The 19658-nt window shown below is 39.4% G+C and overlaps 1 protein-coding gene and 1 pseudogene across 2 annotated transcripts in view; one reads left to right on the top strand and one right to left on the bottom strand.

The window, feature by feature from the left end:
• Positions 1–19352, bottom strand: part of SLAIN2 (SLAIN motif family member 2) — a 71661-nt gene extending 52309 nt beyond the window's left edge. The window contains exon 1 of one of the 2 annotated variants that reach the window (XM_070372369.1): positions 18636–19352. In XM_070372369.1, coding sequence (XP_070228470.1) covers positions 18636–19024 — 389 coding nt within the window. In that variant the 5' untranslated portion in view covers positions 19025–19352. The remainder of the gene's footprint in view (positions 1–18635) is intronic. The other variant, XM_070372368.1, reaches the window with a different exon arrangement.
• On the top strand, positions 14707–14814 carry LOC138988342 (U2 spliceosomal RNA; annotated as a pseudogene).
• Positions 19353–19658: the final 306 nt, after the last annotated feature.

Here is a 19658-nt window from a genome sequence, read left to right as displayed (position 1 = left end):
TCACTTTTCATGTTGCAGTCAGCTGAGAGTAGGCTAACAAAGTTAAGATTTAACTTAAAGTAAAAATAAAAGCTATATTAAAATTATTATTGAAAAACTTCTGCAGATTGGTATGAAAACTTTTACAAGCTAAGGAAAATCAGATTTGAATACCTCAAAATCATCCTCTCTATTTACTCAGTAAGGCATACTCCAAGCAAAAGATTGGAGCCTCTGTCTTCACAAAGCTCAATATATATTCCCTGCAATAGTAATGACATTTCCAGACTGTTAAGTATTTGATCCTGAATAAAGTGTTAGTTGCTCAGTCATGTCCAACTCTTTTCGACCCCATGGACTGTAGCCCGCCAGGCTACTTTGTCCATGGAATTTCCCAGGCAAGACATACTGGAGCAGGCTACCATTTCCTATTCCAGGAGGCCATCCTGACCCAGGGATCGAACCTGCATCTCTTGTGTCTCCTGCATTGGCAGGTATATTCTTTACCACTGCACCATGTGAGAAGCCCAAGATTTTTTGTCCTACCACATCTAAATATAATTTAATAAACTATTAGGATTGTGTTGCTTAGTCATGTCTGACTCTTTTGCAACCACATGGACTGTAGCCTGCTAGGCTCCTCTGTCCAAGGGATTTCCCAGGCAAGAATACTGAAGTGGGTTGCCATTTCCTTCTTCAGGGGATCTTCCCAACCCAGGGACTGAATTCACATATCCTGCAATGGCAGGTGAATTCTTTACCACCAAGCCACCCCGAAAGCACAGCTCGTATGAGACAGGTACTATTATAATCCCTGTTTTATAAATGAGGTCACTGAAGCATAGTGAGATAAATGACTTGCCCAAGGTGACATAGCTGTTAAGTGGCAAAATCACGATTGCTTGAGAACAATTGCTCTTAACTATCATATTTTTCCAACTAATACCATTACTTTAAAAAATGCAAAAGATACTTGTAAAGACGTCAATATAATAATCATCCTAATGGCCTTCTGCTGTTCCCTGCTTTCTTCTAAGCCCTATGAACCACAAAATATAAAGCTGTAATTGATCCTACTATTACAAGGAAAAAAATCACAATGCAACTGAAGAAAGTATCTTTAGTTTATTTGTAATTATGCAATTGAAGAAAAGTATCTTCAGTTTACATGCAATGTAAGTCTTTTTAAATTTTAGTAAATAACAGTGGTAATTATTTGCAAGGCAAATTCATTAATGAAGTCTTAGAACAGTTTACAAGCCCCCAAATGACATCAGCTGCAGGGTAGAATACAGATATAAATTGCTAGTATGTCAGCAAAACACAACATGCTGAATCAAAAAATGGCAGAGCAAGTAGAAGAGACTGAAGAAAAGTTTTAAAGTAGTAAATCTCAAACTTCTGGACAGTGACATGCTATGCTTCCATTTTCATTTCATGAGTCTCTTGATTCTCATTTTGGTATGGTGTGGGTTTTTTAATTTTAAGAAAATAAAAACAATTTTGATATTCCTTGGGATGCCACAAAACTGAGGCTGGAAATTCTTTAAAAAGGCAAACATCTAGTGTTGAGGCATAATCATGTACTGCTGGAAAACAATAGTAACAATGAGATCAACTGGGAGTGTAGCAATCAGAAAATGAGTTGTTTCTTTTTGAGAAAAAACATCAGGAAGACTGAAGTCTCAAACTATATGAGATGCTGCAAATTATAGCAAAAGCATGTATCACATCTATATATTTCATGAAATGTGTGTGTGGTTCATATTGATTCTCTTAAGAGTATTTTGCTTGTCAACAGCTAATTTTATCTGTGAAATGCCTTAAACAAGACTTCAGCTGTTTAAGAAACCATGGTTCTTACAGCTAAGAAGTTAACTTTTAGCAAACGATATGTTCTTCAAGTCCTAAATAATAATAATGTATGTGTGTGTGTGTCAGTTGCTCAGTCATGTCCAACTCTTTGCAACGCCATGGACTGTAGCCCACCAGGCTCCTCTGTCCATGGGATTCTCCAGGCAAGAATACTGGAGTGGGTTGCCATTCCCTTCTCCAGGGGATCTTCCCAACCCAGGGATTGAACCTATGTCTCCTGCATTGCAGGCAGCTTCTTTACCATCTAAGCCACCAGGGAAGCCCAATAATAATGTATACTGACTTTTAATGGTTTGTCAACCAAGCTTAGGTTTTTAAAATTAATATATATTTTTCTTAGTGTTGGAAAGGTTTCTGCAAAAATATCTGAGAAAAGATGTGAAAGCAGCAAGTTAGAATTTACTAAACACTGGTAACAAAGATTTATCAACACAATAAACACCAAACTGTCTTCTCAGAGAATCTCCTATTTGCAGTATTCCTACAGGTTCTAAAATTAGATTTTTGAATTATTGTAAAATTAGAATATTTTGTCCACTTTGTGAAAACACGAATCAAATAGGAATAGAAGAAATCAAAATACATATATTAAGATAAACATATATTCAAATATAAGAATTTAACCACAACAATACGCTAGCCTAAAACATTAGGTAATTACAGTGCTAATATCTTTATGTTACATGACAGAGCAGTAAGAGTAAGTAATACATTATACTCTGCTTTTAGAACTAAAGTTAGTATTAAGGCCAGTCCAGACATTCTCTTTTCTTTTTCTTTTGAAAAGATAGATACAGAAAGATAGGAATGAGTATGTGAGGGTTCCTTATCATTAAAGTGTACTGTATACCGAGATGGTTAGAATGCATAAAATACATTTTAGGGGGTTTGGGGGAAAGTATTTAACAATGTCCTGGAGAGAAAACCCAATCTAGTCCTCTACTGTTCAAGCCTGCAGTTGTATATATACATAAAAGTTATATATATTTAACTCTCTGTCATATACAACTCCAAGCATCTCAGGGCCAGAAATATTCGTGTCATCTATTATGGCCCACTCTTATTCCCAAAGATAACTGCCTGGCACACAGTAGTTTTTCCTAATGTTCAGAATATTACTATTTTATTACTTAGAAATGTGTATGAAGCAAAGTTACTAAATCAGATACTTCTTCCTGCAATACAGCACTAAATATTTCTGATTAAGTAGACAATGTAAGTATGCTTTAGTGTAATACTTGGGGTGATTTTGCCACCAGGAAACATCTGGCAACATATGACATTTCTGCCTGGCTAGGGGTGTTGCTAGACATCATAGAATACACAGGACAGCCCTCACAACAAAGAAGTATGTGTCCCAAAGTATCAATTCTCTCATATAAGACAGTAAGATCAAAATGCTATTTTTAAGCAATGTAAATTAACTTTCTTATAAGCTATGTAGATATAAAATATCTACACTGCTTAAAAATATCATTTTGATATTACTTTTATAGGGCTTCCCTGGTGGTTCAGACAGTAAAGAATCTGCCTGCAATGCAAGAGACCTGAATTTGATCCCTGGGTTGGGAAGATCCTCGGGAGGGGGGCATGGCAACCCACTTCAGTATTCATGCTTGGAGAATCCCCATGGACAGAGGAGTCTGGCAGGCTACAGTCCACGGGGTTGCAAAGAGTCGAACACGACTGAGCAACTAAGCACACCAACATTTTATAAGAGGAATGAAACAAATCTGATCTTGAATCATTTAGCTTGGTATGACTGTTTTTTTTTGCAATCAATTGTAAGTGGTTGGGATGAAATGGAAAGACCATCATCACGGCTCAGTACTTTGATTTGGATTCCAGTTTTGCTATGTGTTTCTGGACCCAAGAGGTGGGTAAAGATCAGACTTGGTTTTCTAGCACACAAAGATACCTACATCTCCTGTTCCCACCCACATACCACTGCCACATTATTCTTTTCAAAATACCATTTTGTTAAGGATATTCCAACACTCAAAAACCTCCTCCTAGATTTCAGAGATCATCCACAGTATGGTCTCCAATCCAATGATTCAACTTTCTTCAGTTCAGTTCAGTCTCTCAGTCGTGTCTGACTCTTTGTGATCCCATGGACTGCAGCATGCCAGGCTTCCCTGTCCATCACCAACTCCTGGAGCCTACTCAAACTCATGTCCATCGTGTCAGTGATGCCATCCAACTATCTCATCCTCATCCCCTTCTCCTCCTGCCCTCAATCTTTCCCAGCATCAGGGTCTTTTCCAATGAGTCGGTTCTTCGTATCAGGTGGCCAAAGTATTGGAGTTTCAGCTTCAGCATCAGTCCTTCCAATGAATATTCAGGACTGATGTCCTTCAGGATTGACTGGTTGGATCTCCTTGCAGTCCAAGGGACTCTCAAGAGTCTTCTCCAACATCACAGTTCAAAAGCATCAATTCTTCGGCACTCAACTTTCTTTATAGTCCAACTCTCACATCCATACATGACTACTGGAAAAACCATACCTTTGACTAGACAGAGCTTTGTTGGTAAAGTAATGTCTCTGCTTTTTAATATGTTGTCTAGGTTGGTCACAGCTTTTCTTCCAAGAAGCAAGCATCTTTTAATTTCATAGCTGCAGTCACCATCTGCAGTGCTTTTTGGAGCCCCCAAAAATAGTCTCTCTCTGTTTCCATTGTTTCCCCATCTATCTGCCATGAAGTGACGGGACTGGATGCCATGATCTTAGTTTTCTGAATGTTGAGTTTTAAGCCAACTTTCTTACTTGTTCCCTAACAAACTTCACAGGCTTTGCTTCATCCTACTCAGATGAGGCACTCATTCTTTTCCCTGTACTTTTTGATTCAGAAAGAAATACCCATTGATCTATCTGTACCCATTGTTGGAAGCTGGTAAAGAATCTGCCTGCAATGCGGGAGACTTGGCATCGATCCCTGGGTTGGGAAGATCCCACTCCAGTATTCTGGCATGGAGAATTCCCTGGACTATATAGTTCATGGGGTCACAAAGAGTTGGACAGAACTGAGTGATTTTCACTTTTCACTTCCTCACATTCAAGTCCATATAAATTTTTCTTTTAAGAACTCTCACTGCTGGTTTTATAGAGAATCAAATTCTGTTCTCATAATGTTTCCAAGTTAAACTCCAAGCACTTGAAGGCTTAGTGTAAAGCCACAGTCAGTCATTTAAACAAACGTTTATATGGTAGCTACCACTGGCCAGGCATGGTGCTAAACAGGAATCCAAAGATAAATTAAGACAAAACTGAATGATTGTACCCAACACAGTACTTGTTAGCTCTCTCAGTCATAGGCAGTACTACCATCGAAACCTACAGCACCTACTCATCAAGTTCCAAACCTCCAGATTCAGGTTTCTAGGATTTATCTTTTTTGGGAGGATTTTGTTTTTTCAATCCTCTCCAGATCAGCCTGAGTGAAAAATAACCAATGGTAAACAAGAGTTTCACTATGACAAGTCAATGAAAAACCCATTATCTTCCTCCTAGGGGGGAAATTAGCAGGTTCACTCAAAAGATAGTCACATCCTAAAACTATTAATTTACTCCTTCTATATCTACTAGTTATTAATAAAGACATACAATATAATCTCTATAATTATAAAATACAGCACTAATTAGGCACGAAATGCATATGCTTAAAACCTCCTCACTAACTTGATAGCATCTATTAAATTCCATTCCTCATGTTTATCAGACTCACAGGTTATTTGTGGACTTAACCTGGCTCACTCCTTGCTTCTTCTTCATACTTTTCAAACAAAACAACCCTTAACAGCCACACACGGTTGGGTGCTTTCTGACTCTCTCACAGACAGATGAGCAGAAGTTCCTGAATGGAATAGTGGAGGGTTGTGCGTGGGAGGAATCTCCTTCTAGTAAATTGTTAGAAGTGGGATATGGTTTGATTCATCCTCATGAATTCTAAACCTCCAAATTTTAACTAAACACTATTTCTCTATTTCTAAGTATTTCCATAAACTTCACGGTACTGCATTATCTTGCTTATCTATTATTTTTCAGATTTCAAGAAGATATAATCACTTTTTATTTTCCTCCCTATAGTTCTTTAATATTGTCAAGAAATTGCAATTTTACTCCAGAATTTGAATCTTTTCCAAGATTAAAGCAAACTGTATATTTTGCATTTTGTGTCTTCCTCTTAAATAATCTAGTTTGTTCCTAAAGGTGTCCACATCCTCCATTAGATTCCCAAATGAAAGATCACAGAGGATGTGATTTTTGAGTAAACAGAACATGCAAAATAAGAACTTGTATTACTGAAAGACTTAAAACCTAAATGTTTTTACAAGTTCACTTTTATTACTAAACTATTATAACAGGAGTCAACATGCAGAGTGCCTTGGCTAGCACAAGTCATTATTATAATGAATTTGTTGCTATTTTATTGTTTAATTGCTAAATGGTACTTGACTCTTTTGTGACCCCCATGGACGTAGCACACAAGGCTCCTCTATCCATGGGATTTTCCAGGCAAGAATACTGGAGTGGGTTGCCATTTTCTTCTCTAGGGGATCTTCCCAACCCAGGGATCGAATCCACGTCTCCTGCATTGGCAGGATTATTTACCACTGAGCCATCTGGGAAGACCATTATGAAGAAGAGTACATTATTATTAATATAACTCAATGCATTTACATTAATACATTATTTAATGCTATTTACTATCCAAAGTATTTTTTTAATCATGTCAAAATTAAAAGAATTTACTGATATATAGATATGCTCCCAACAGAAGGCAAGAAGGCAGGGATCTGGGAGAAAAGGAGTCTTTTGGGGCTATCTGGGCATCAGCACCAGCCAGGTACTTCAGGAAGTCTGGCACAGGAATCTGCATGCAAAGTAGTCCCAAAAATGAGACTGAGGAGAACAAGCAACATCAGTGACCCAGAAGGCTCACAATGTGAACTCCAAGCTTTAGAATTCTTTATCTGGTATCCTTGGAAAATTAAGCTGTTTGGATCCCTCCCCCCAACAAAAACAGACTACTGACCACAGTAGTATCTTTTTGATCCACCTCCTAATGAAAATAAAAATAAACGAATGGGAGCTAATTAAACTTAAAAGCTTTTGCACAGCAAAGAAGATCATAAACAAAAAGACAACCCACAGAAAAGGAGAAAATATCTGCAAATGAAGTAACCAAGAAGGGATTAACCTCTAAAGATACAAACAACTTATGTACCTCAATAAAACAAACAAACAAACAAAAACCAAACAACTCAATCAAAAAAATGAGTTGGGGGCGGCGGGAAGAGCAGAAGATTAAACAGACACTTCTCCAAAGAAGACATACAGATGGTCAAAAAGCACACAAAAAGATGCTCAATATCACTAATTATTAGAGGTATGTGAATCAAAACTACTATGAGGTATCACCTCACACCAGTCAGAATGGTCATCATCAAAAGATCTACCAACAATAAATGCTGGGGAGGGTGTGGAGAAAAGGGAACCTTCCTACACTGTGGGTGGGAATGTAAATTGGTACAACATTATGGAAAACAGTATGGAGGTTCCTTAAAAAAACTGCATACAGAACTGCCACATGATTCAGCAATCCCACTATGGGTATACTATGGGCATATATTCAGAGAAACCATAATTTGAAAAGACACACGCACCCCAATGTTCACCGCAGCACAATTCACAACAGCCGAGACATGGAAGTGACCTAAATATCCATCACGTTGTATTATGATCCCTACTCTATGTGACCACAGACTAATGAAACTGACTTCAATTAGTAGGATTTATCACTAGGATTTTTTAATTATAAAAGCAACTTGTGTTCGTAACAGAAAACTGAGAAATCATAAAATATACAAAGAAGTATAAAACAAAGTATATCTTTTATCCTACCAAAGAGATAATTTTGAAACTGATTTTTGATATAAGACACTGTATCTTGACAGTATTTTAATTAATTCATGGGAGAGTACAGTTTCAATATTGCCATTATGCAGACTACATGTGCAATTCCTTACTGTTAACTGGTATTGGGGTCATGCAAGTCATGCAAAAAATTTGGTCTCATTATTTCCAGCTTCACCTAGTTTCAATTTATCATTGACAATCAGATTGATTCAATTTAATATAGCTGAACTCACAAGATTCTGAAAGCCTGTTTTGGATACACAAAGATGAATATGATACTGTTCCCTCTGCTTAAAATACTCACAATCTAGACAAGACAGACCAAAGAGGAGGTTGTGATGTTACACGTGCTCTAAAAAGAAACATAAACAGTAGTAGGTAACATTGAAGAGGAAGTAAACCAAGTGGGAAATTTAGAATTTCAGAGAGAAAAAGAAGATACTCTATACAGAACAAACATTAAAAGGTAATAGGCCTGAATGTTCATGAAATTTCCTAACAGCAAGTAAATCTAGGAAAAAGGTGAACTGGACTTACACTGCTGAGAGCTTCAAATATCTTCCTAACCCATTTTTATTCACTAGGCATAATAATGACTTTAGACAGTTTTCAAAACTCAAACCTACCCTCAACAGGAAAAGAATTTGCCATTACTAAGGATATTCAAAGAAATGTGCCACAGATTTATAAAAACTCCATGATGCTTAAAGATCTCTCCCACATTTAAGCTTAGCACTTTGTCTTGAAGGTATCTTATGTTCCCAAAAGACTACAATATTTTAATCACGGAAACAGAATTTAAAAGAAGACTTAGAAGTAATCAAATTCAACTTTTACCTCTTTCTAACATCCCTTGCCACAGGACAATTAACTCTTACTGCTAAAAGTTACTCACAACACTTTTTAAAGGCAGTTCATACTGTCTAGAAACAGCTCTACTAGAACATTTTCCTTCTATTAATTAAATATTTGCTTACCTCTAATATATACCTTGGCCACCCAGTGTAAAGAGTCAACTCATTGAAAAAGACCCTGATGCTGGGAAAGACTGAAGGCAGGAGGAAAAGGGGATGACAGGGGATGAGAGAGTTGGATGGCATCACCGACTCAATAGACATGAGTTTGAGCAAACTCTGGAAGATGGTGAAGGACAGGGAAGCCTGGCGTGCCACAATCCATGGGTTCGCAGAGAGTCGGACACGACTGAGCAACAACAGTGTATACCTACTGTCCTAGTGATGATCTCCAGAGTTATACAGAATAAACCTTAAAAAATCAATCTATCTACAGGTTAAACAAATCAAGATAAAATGTTATTTACCAGGCACGGTTTTAAGGCTTGGTAAAAATTTCAATGAACTATATTAGCTGTGTGACATCAAGTTTAATTTCCTTACTTGTAAGATGACAAGATAACATGACACCTTCTTATCAATACGATCAAGATAAACTTTGAAGACACAACAATAAATGAAATAAACCAGACACTAAAAGAGAAATTCTACATGATTCCACTTCCATGTGGTACCTAGAGTAGTCAAACTCATAGACAGACTGTAGAGTGGTGGTGGTGGTGAGGGGCTGGAGGCAGGGTGAATAGGGGAATGGGGAGTTACTGTTTATACAGAATTTCAATTTGTAAAGATAAAGTTCTAGAGAAGGATAGTGGAGATGACCTCACAACAACATAAATGTTTAATATGCCACTGAACTATACACTTAGAAGTGACTAAAATGGTGAAGTTTTTGTTTTGTATATTTTACCCTAATTGAAAAAAAAAAATGGGGATAATAAATACAATTACAATTCAAAACAGATTAAATGATTTAACATGCATAAAATGCCTTGGTATAAAGAACATGCTCAAACAATAATGACTATAATGTATTTTACCAATCACGTGGCCTTTCTTGGTCAAATTCAATTTTTTAAGAAAGCAAGAAAACGCATTACTATGTCCCGAACTGTTCTAACATTGGGCTGCTCACACATACAGGCTCTAAGAATTTGTTCATTGAAGAAAAAAGAAAATATAAAGTCATGTTAGAATCACTGGGAAACCAGAGTTAAGGGAATAAAATGGTCATCTGATGTATAACTTCTGATTCAATTAAAACACACACAAACCATGTTACTTTAAAATAACATCTCCTTGGTACAGAAGAATCCAGAAGATAAAACTTTAAGATTTTAATCAGTGAGCCATTGCCAAATCATAAGTGGTGGCAAGTATACAAATTAAATTGCTTTATAAACCTGGGCTCATCATATTAAATTACAAATTCTACCGACAGTTTCCTACAAAAAGCATACATAAAACAAAATGGTCAGGTAATAAAGTCCATTCTCAAAAGTGAAGGGCTATGAGAAAAAAAATAAAGTAAAAACTACATACCTATCGATCGCTGAGCTGGGGAAAGTTTATCAATAAAATTTATTGACGAGCAGTCTGAGTGAAAGTGCCTTCATAAACTTAAAACTGATTTAAAGTAAAGCAAATTTAACAGGATATGAGGAACAATTTAGATTTCCAATCTCAAAAACTTTTAAGGGGACCTCGCTGGTGGCACAGTGGATAAGAATCCACTTGCCAATGCACAGGACACGGGTTCAATCCCTGGTCCAGGAAGATTCCACCTGCAAAGGAACAACTAAGAAATGAAAGCAGAGAGACACTAAAACTAAATTTAATTAAAAATGTTAACTAATTATAAAACTAATGATGATATTACAGGAGCTGACTATAGGCCAATAGGCCAAAGAAAAATATGAATGATGTTATTTACCTAATACAAATTCCATACAAAGAAAAGATGTAATAGTGATGGTCTAAAAACATTCAGAGCACATTTGATGATATTAAAGACAGGAAACTGGTATTGTAGTTAGGTTTAAAAAGAGTCCATATCTTCTACTATAATATTTAGTAATTAAATGATACGACGCCTTTGCTTTTCAATATGCCAAGGAGATCCAACCAGTCCATTCTAAAGGAGATCAGCCCTGGGTGTTCTTTGGAAGGAATGATGCTAAAGCTGAAACTCCAGTACTTTGGCCACCTCATGCGAACAGTTGACTCATTGGAAAAGACTCTGATGCTGGGAGGGATCAGGGGCAGGAGAAGGGGTCGACAGAGGATGAGATGGCTGGATGCCATCACTGACTTGATGGATGTGAGAGTCTGAGTGAACTCCGGGAGTTGGTGATGGGCAGGGAGGCCTGGCATGCTGCAGTTCATGAGGTCACAAAGAGTGGGACACGACTGAGCGACTGAACTGAACTGAACTGAAAGGTTTGTTTCATTGTTCATTCTACTTTTGTACATGTTTAAATTTTTCAAGTTCACTGCAAAGACAGGCCAGAGTTGAATTAAAATAAAATGGTGATGATGATGACAAAGCTAACACTTATATTTTTAGTTTGTACCAAGAACTTGTAAATGCTTTACAGATATTTAATTCTATATGGCTGGTATAATAATTAACTCTACAAACAATGAACAGTCTCAAGCACAGAGAGTAAGTGGTTGACAAGGTCATGCAGTTGACAAGGGTGGGACTACAGTCTGACTCCTGGGGCTCTAAAGGCCACTTCGGCACAAGAATAATGAGTACCAAATGAGGTCATCAGATAAATAAAAAATGTACCTAGGGCTCAGGTTGTTAAAAGATAAATGATCAAACGAATTAGGTGGAATATAGAGCTAAAGGTGAATAACAGTACAAATCTATTAAGAATAACAAGAATTAGGTAAAGGCTTCCCAGGGGCACAGTGGTAAAGAATCAGCCTGCCAAGCAGGAAACACAAGAGCTGTGGATTCGATCCCTGGGTCAGGAAGATCCCCTGGAGGAGGAAATGGAAAACCACTCCAGTATTCTTGCCTAGAAAATTTCATGGACAGAGGAGCCTGGCAGACTACAGTCCATGGGGACGCAAAGAGTTGGACATGACTAAGCATGCACACACACAACGGTTGAAAATGTTTAAATATAGTCAGAGTATCTGTGTTCCAATCCTAGTTTGTCCATATATTTGAGTGACTATAAGCAAGTTATTTAATCTAAGCTTTAATTGCCTCACCTTTAAAATGGGGATTAATAATAGAATGACCATACTGGGTTATTAAAAAGATGAATTACTGCATATAAAGTGCTTAGTATAGTATCCATCATGTGTTAATGCAATAAATAATTGTTAGCAATTATTAAAAATAAAAGAACAATGAAAATCACACTGATGGATGTCTTCTTTCACTGCTTGTACCCAACATGATACTGGGTGTTCTAGTTTCAGGGCATTTAGGCAGGAAGATGAAATAAAAGGCATCCAGCCTGGGAAAAAAGAAGTAAAATTATCTATCAGCAGATGACATAATTTTATATATAAAATATCCTATGGATTCACACCAAAAAACTATCACAGCTAATAAACAAGCTCAGTAAGACTGCAAGAGACAATGACATCAATACACAGAAATCAACTGTATTTCTATACAGCAGTAATGAAGAGTTCAAAATGAAATTAAGAAAAACAATTCCATTTACAGTGACATCAAAAAATAAAATGACTAAAATAAAATTAACAAAAGGAATATAACTCTTCTACACTGAAAATTTTTAAAGTTGAAAAAAATTAAAAATCAATATTGTTAAGACCTCAATAGTTAAAATCCCAAATTTACCTACAGATTTAACATAATCCCTATCAAAATTCCAGGGTTTTTTTTTTCTGAGATTTACAAGTTGATCCTAAAAATCATATGGAAATACAACAGTCTCTGAAGAGCCAAAACAATCTTGAAATAAACAAAATCAGAGGACTCACACTTTCCAATTTCAAATCTATAGTAATTATGGCTGTGTAGTACTGGAATAAAGATAGTCAAAGATAGATTAACAGAATAGAATGGAGAGTCCAGAAATAAGCCCATACATTTATAAGCAACTGAATTTTGACAAAGATGTGGTGACAATTTAATGGGAACAGAAAAGTCTTCTCAACAAATGGTACAGAGACAACTGGATGTCCACATGCAAAATGAATTGTCGGACCCCTAGCTCACACCATATAAAAACCATATAAAAACAGAATGAAGGCTCCCCTAGTGGTCCAGCGGTTAAGAATTCACCTTGCAATGTAGAGGACATTGGTTCAGTCCCTGGTCCACAAAGATCCCACATGCTGTTGGGCAACTAAGTTGAATAGCAACTACTGAGCCTAAGGGTTGCAACTACCGAAGCCTACACACCATAGAGCTCGTGGTCTGCAACAAGAGAGATCACCTCAATGAGCAGCCCACACACCACAACTCAAGAAAGCCCACATGCAGCAATGAAGACCCAGCACAGCCAAAAATAATTTAAAAATTTAAAAACTCAGAATGAATCGGAGTAAGTATTGGTAAGAATGTGGAAAAACTGGAACCTTTGTGTAATGCTGGTTGGAATGCAGAATGGCTTAGCTGCTGTGGAAAACAATACAGTGGCTCCTCAAAAAATTAAACTTAGATTTACCATTTGATCAAAAAATTCCACTTCTGGTTATGAATCCACAAGAAGTGAAAGCAAGGACTTGCACAGATTATTTGTAGGCCCACATTCATAGCAGCATTTTTCACAACAGCCAAGAAATGGAAGCAATGCAAGCATCCACCAAAAGATGAATGGATAAAGAAGGTGTGTTATATACATAGAATGGACTATTATTCAGCCTTAAAAACAGAAGGAAGCCCTATCATATGCTACAACATGGATAAACCTTAAGAAAATTATGCTAAGTGAAATAAGCTTGTCACAAAGGGACAAATTCTTCGTGATTCCACTTATAGGCATCTACTGTAGCTAAACTCACAGAAATAAAGTACATAGAACAGTACCTGCCAGGGGTTGGGAGTACGGGTAAGGAGTTGCTGCTCTGTGAGTGTAAAGTTTTAGTCATGCAGGATGGGAGGTTCTGGGGATCTGCTGCACAGAAGCAATGTGTATGCAGCTGACAGTACTGAACTACAAACTTGGAATTGTTGGGAGGCTACATTGAGGGAAACTGAAGTCCAAATTGAGTCAAGGTGATAGTAAGCTGAAAGGCAGCTTGAAACAAGGTTAGCTCTACTCTTCTAAATAATGGAAAATAACTGAAATTGTATCACCAAATTACTGCTGTTGATCCAAAATATTATGGAAGGGTCAAAAGCCTGAATAAGAGGAAATACTAGAATTTCTAAAGCGAAAAGGAAGCAATGTCTAGAAATTCCAGACAGATTGATTCCTTGCAAAATTCAAAATTATGTTAAACAAAATGTAAAGTTAGAAAAGGTAAAAGCCAGAAGATTCATCATGAACAAGTGAAACCAAATAACTGCAATTTCTATTCTGATAAGTTTACTTAACTGTAGGTAAGAACTCTGTAGGCACCATATAGCTTAATTACAGCAAGACATTTGGGAAAATCTTTCATAATATCCATACAGGCAAAACGGCATATAGGCTTGATAAGAAGAAGTAGTACTAACAGTTATTGAATAACCACAATGTATGTTGACTAATGATGTTAATCTGGAGGAAGTCTAGTCGAGCTGCATCTTCAGAGCTCTTTATTCTATAATTTTAATATTTTCATCAACAACCTGAATGAAGACCCATTAAGTATTCCTATGAAATATCAGTGAGTGAGTGAGTGAAGTCGCTCAGTCCTGTCCGACTCTTTGAGACCCCATGGACTGTAGCATACTAGGCTCCTCTGTCCATGGGATTTTCCAGGCAAGGGTACTGGAGTGGGTTGCCATTTCCTTCTCCAGGGAATCCTCCCCATCCAGGGATGGAACCCGGATCTCCCACATTGCAGGCAGACACTTTACCGTCTGAGCCACCAGGGAAGCCATGAAAATGACCCAAAAAAATTGCAAGAAATAGGTAATATTAAATGCCTAAATCGATCGCTTCTCGGCCTTTTGGCTAAGATCAAGTGTAGTATCTGTTCTTATCAGTTTAATATCTGATACGTCCTCTATCCGAGGACTTAAAAAAAAAAAAAAAAGCCTAAATCAAGACTAACAAAATACAAAAACTTAATACCTAAGCTAAAAAAATCATTACAGAAAGCCAGAGTTAGGAAGACTTGGTTTAACAACCTATGTATAAAAATACAGAGTGTAACTGAAACTACTGGCTCATATTAGGCATAAGTAACAGAAGTCAAAACTGTTAATGAAATACTTGGTTCCAAATAACAGCATTTAGCTCATGTAAAATATATCCACCACACGCTGGTCAAATATCATCTAAAATTCCAAGTTCAGTTCTGGATAACACATTTAATGACAAGGAACAACTACAATTTATTAAAAATGACCATGGCTGAAAGATCAGAGAATTACATTAAGTTATGAATGATTAAAGGGCTTCCTAGGTGGCTCAGTAGTAAAGAATCCACCTGCTAGGCAGGAGAAGCAGCTTTGCTCTCTGGGTCAGAAAGATCCCCTGCAGAAGGAAATGGCAACCCACTCCAGTATTTTTGCCTAGAGAATCCCATGGACAGAGAAGACTGGTGGGCTATAGTCCATGGGATTGCAAGAGTCGGACATGACTTAGGAGCTAAATAACAAGAAGGAAACAAACTGAGGTTGTTTTACTCTGGAGATTATAGAGTGCTCAGTGTGTGGTAGGGAGGAGTCAGTAGGGTTATGATGGTAGTATTCAAATACTGTAAGGGGCTATTCAGGTGGAAAAGGAATTATACTTGGAGAAAGCAAAATAAAGTGGGAACAATATAAGCTATGATGTCATAAAGACCTGGATTCAAATCCTGACTCCATCATTTACTGTCTGCTATTTGATGCTTAGAGAGTGATTAAGTTGCCTTACCTGGAAAATGATACCTACCTCATAAATGGATAAAAACTTAAATGCAATTAAGTGTAAAATTGTTCATACGTTGCCTGGCATCGCGTGACACACTGGGATACACAATAATGTACGTTTCCTTCTCTAGATTTTTCTGAGTTGTTCTATAAGAGCATTTTTCAAACTAATAATTACCATTAACGGGTCACCAAATCAGCTTAGTGAATTGTAACCAGCATTTTTACCCTAAAGAAACAGAAAATCTTAGCACTTTAATATACATACTAAGTATAGTTTTGTGAAACTGTTTCAATTATTCACATACATGTGTGTACTAAACTATGGTATAAAATGTACTTATCATGAAGATAAGTCTAAAAAAAAATAAGTGAAAGTCACTGCTAAAAGTACAGTGTGTGTGTGTGTGTGTGACTCAGTCATGCCCAACTCTTTGCAACTCCATGGACTGCAGCCCACCAGGCTCCTCTGTCCATGGGATTCTCCAGTCAAGAATACCTGAGTGGTTTGCCAGTTCTGTCTCCACTAAGTACAATACTGGTTACTAAGTGTGTTCTACAGAAACTAATTCCTTGGGAGCTCAAATGAGTTTAGGAGACAAACCACACCACTTAGAGATCTACTATATTCAACACATACTAGCATATCAAAAAAGTTCAGCATAAAAGAAAACTTTTTTGTTGTTGTTGAACCTTTTCCCCAGATATATCTGATCTCAGACCAACAATTATTTTTTCATACAATATCTACTAACACCTTCAGGAGTGGCATTTTGTGGTATACATTTGGGAAAAAAACATTTCCCTAAATGAAAAAGAAAGAAATGTGTATGTTACAGAAAGTAGATTTTTAGTTTGCTAAGAAAAACTGATTTAAAAATCTTCCTCTTACTGCTACTAACACCCACCACCCTTTGTAACTTAATACTTCATACACATACTCCAAAAACATTTTAAACATGATTTTCAAACTTTTAATTCACACAAGTCTTTTCAGAAAAAGAGTAGGACATCTATAATATAAAGACATGTAACCAGGAACCAACTGGCCAAAAGAAACTTCTGGCATACTATTTTAAAAGACTTGCTTTACTTAACCAAAGCAGCAAAAGACTTAATCAGCCTCTCCAAGTGGAGTTAATGTGTTCTAAGAATATATAATCTAAAATGGGGGATGAGTGCAGCTAATCCTCGTTATTATTAAGAGCATCATTATCATCATCAGTTGGAAGAGGCATGTGATGGTATTTAGATGATTCTCACTTCTTTTAAAGTGTATACATACCTAGGATTCCTTTGTGAGGACATGACTTCACACTAATATGAAAACTGTCACTACCACAGTCAGTTCTAATTATATTTGGTATCACTTGGCAGTAAAATAAAGGCTTGACATCATATATTCAAGAGTATCTCTGTATTTCAAACCTTTCTAATCGAGAGTTACAAATATCTCTGACTCTGCTCTAGCAGTTGTCACAGCATAAAATGCCCCTCAGTCCTCAGGCTCCACCTCTCCTCAAACTTTTCCCAACTACCTTAGACTATTATTTTCTTCCCAATTTCTCAGCACTCTCCGTACTTTCGGTCCCTATCAATCTTTTAAGCAATTCACTATGTATTTCCCAACCTATTTCTTATTTTGTTGTTCAGTCGCCAAGTCGGGTCTGACTCTTCGCAACCCTATCCCAACAAGACTGTAACTGCCTTAATGAACAGGGATCAAATTTAAGAATCTCCCACAAGATCCTGGAAGCACTCACTAAATATCTCTTGATATTAACAACTTGGCTTAACAGTAATAGCAGCTAGTGTCTCAAAGAGCTTATATACCAGACCCTTGCTAAAAGATCTCACATGATCTTCACAACGCTATAGAATAAAGAACTATTATTTTCTTCATCAAATAAGAGGAAGAAAGTGAGGCTCAGAGTAACTTGCCCAAGGTCGTACAGCTGTGAGTAGCAGAGCCAGGGCCTGAATCCAGTCAAAGCTCTCAACTATATCAGGACATTCAGTAAAGTTGCAGCCCTGCAAAACCAGAGTCTATGAAGGATTTCAATTTCACTAAGTTAGAAGTTTCAATTTCAACAAAGAACAGAGAGATACTTTAGCTAAAAGATGAAAACTTAAAAAAAAAAGACAAATTAAGAATTTCCCATAGATATTTTTATGCAATTGCCATAAAACACGAAGCAAACTGCCTCTCATGTCCTCTCTATATATGGAAGTGATATTATGCCGTGGGTCACAATTTTATCAAGTAGCTTGTGACAATGCAGTTCGGTTCACATTTTTAAACAGGGCTCTTTTTCTCTGCCTCTAGCATGACATGGAAATAAAAGATGGAAAACTGTCACTTCACAGCTCAGGAAAACGCCAAACTTAATTTTTGTTTAAAAAATGAGAGTCAGGGCTCTTGTTCCACCGTTGACTCTTACACAAAGCGGCACCATCCTCTGCCCTCTTCACACAAAGCAAGCTTCACCCCACTACCCAAGAGGGAGTGCTGATTCACACGGTCTCCCCATCGCCGCCAGAAATGTACCCAACTCCCACTGGTCCAAAACGCTGACCACTGCGCGGACTTCGATTACCCTGGTCTGCTCCCCGCATCGGTGACACCTCATCAAGCAGAACCCCTCCCCGACACCCAAAATACCCAGGCCAGCATCCTAAAGCCAGGATTTCACACAAAGCAAGATCCCTTCCTACAGAGCAGTTTCCCACCTCCGACTCCTCCCACGGCGAGCAGCCCTTCCTAGGCTGTGCCAGTCCCCAGATCCCAACGAGGCCCAAAGACCAGAGGGTCCCCCAACCCAGAGGAGAACTAGCTACAAACCCTGTTCCTCTCGCAAGCCTCGAACCCCCAACTCTCGCTGACCTTACCGCTGCCAAAGCAAGAAAGCCACGAGTCAGAGAGCGGACCCCGCTACACAAAGCGAGGTGTCTTACCGGGGGACCCCCGTCCCCGCCCAGCCCCGGCCCGGAGCCCCGCGCTCACCAGCTCTCCTCCTCCTCCTCCCAGCCTGACAGGCGCTCCAGTTCCTCGGGCCGCAGCGGCTCCACCTCGTCCAGCAAGCCGCCCTCGCCCGCCGCCAGCAAGGAGGTGGCGTCCCGCAGCTCCTCGCTACTCGTCCGCCTCGGGCCCGACCCGGCCCCGCTGCCCGATTTGGCGCTGAGGCCCAAAGGGAAGCCCCGAGGAGACGCCGTGCCGGAGGAGGGAGTGGACGCTCCGGCCCGAACCGGGCTGCCGGGCCCGAAGGAGCCGGCGCCCTGCACGGCCCCGGAGCGGCTCCTCAGCTGCTCGTTCTGCTTCTCCAGCATCTTCACCAGCTCCTGCAGCTTCCGCACCTCCTGGTCCGCGTTCACGTCGGAGTTAACGTCCTCCATCCCGGCCCCGCTGCCTCTGCCGCCCGCCACCCGTTCGGACTCACAGCGACAGGCAAAGAGCCGGAGGAAAGAGGCGCCGCCGCCGCCGCTCACTCTAGCCGAGGCGCCGGCATATAGCAGGGCCAGGCCCCACCGCCTGTGTCCCTCCTGCTCCGGTTCCCAAGCGTCGCCGGACCCAGCCGAGCCGCCTCATCTGCGCCGGCTCCAGGATTGGGGGAGGCGGCGCCAATATCCGGCCTCGGCAGCCATCTTCCCTCCGTCCCTCCGCCCCCCTCAGCCCGGCCCAGTGGGTGACCTCAGAGCGTCGTGGGTGGACCGGCCGCCGACCGGCGCTAGGAACCCAGCTCAGATCTCCCGGAGGGGCGTGGCCATGGGCGAGGCTGGTGGGGCGGGGCCGCGTGGGGGCGGGTCTTAAGCCGGAAGGGGCGTGGTCGGAGCGTTGGCGGAGGTGGGTCACTGCTCTGCTGGATGAGACGAGCGATTCCGGGCGCAGGCGGGGCACTAGAGGAGTGTGGACCAGGTGGCGGGTGGGACTAAGATTGCAAGTCGACACTCTTAGCCCCACCAATTGGCGTTGGTTGAACACTCGCCTATGTGTCCGGCGTCCGATCCTGTTCTCCTAAGCGGGTTCTCT

This window comes from Bos mutus, chromosome 6, assembly GCF_027580195.1.
Source record: "Bos mutus isolate GX-2022 chromosome 6, NWIPB_WYAK_1.1, whole genome shotgun sequence".
Lineage (NCBI taxonomy): Eukaryota > Metazoa > Chordata > Mammalia > Artiodactyla > Bovidae > Bos > Bos mutus.
The sequence above is the reverse complement of the archived record's forward strand: the minus strand, read 5'-3'. Positions and strand labels throughout refer to the sequence as shown.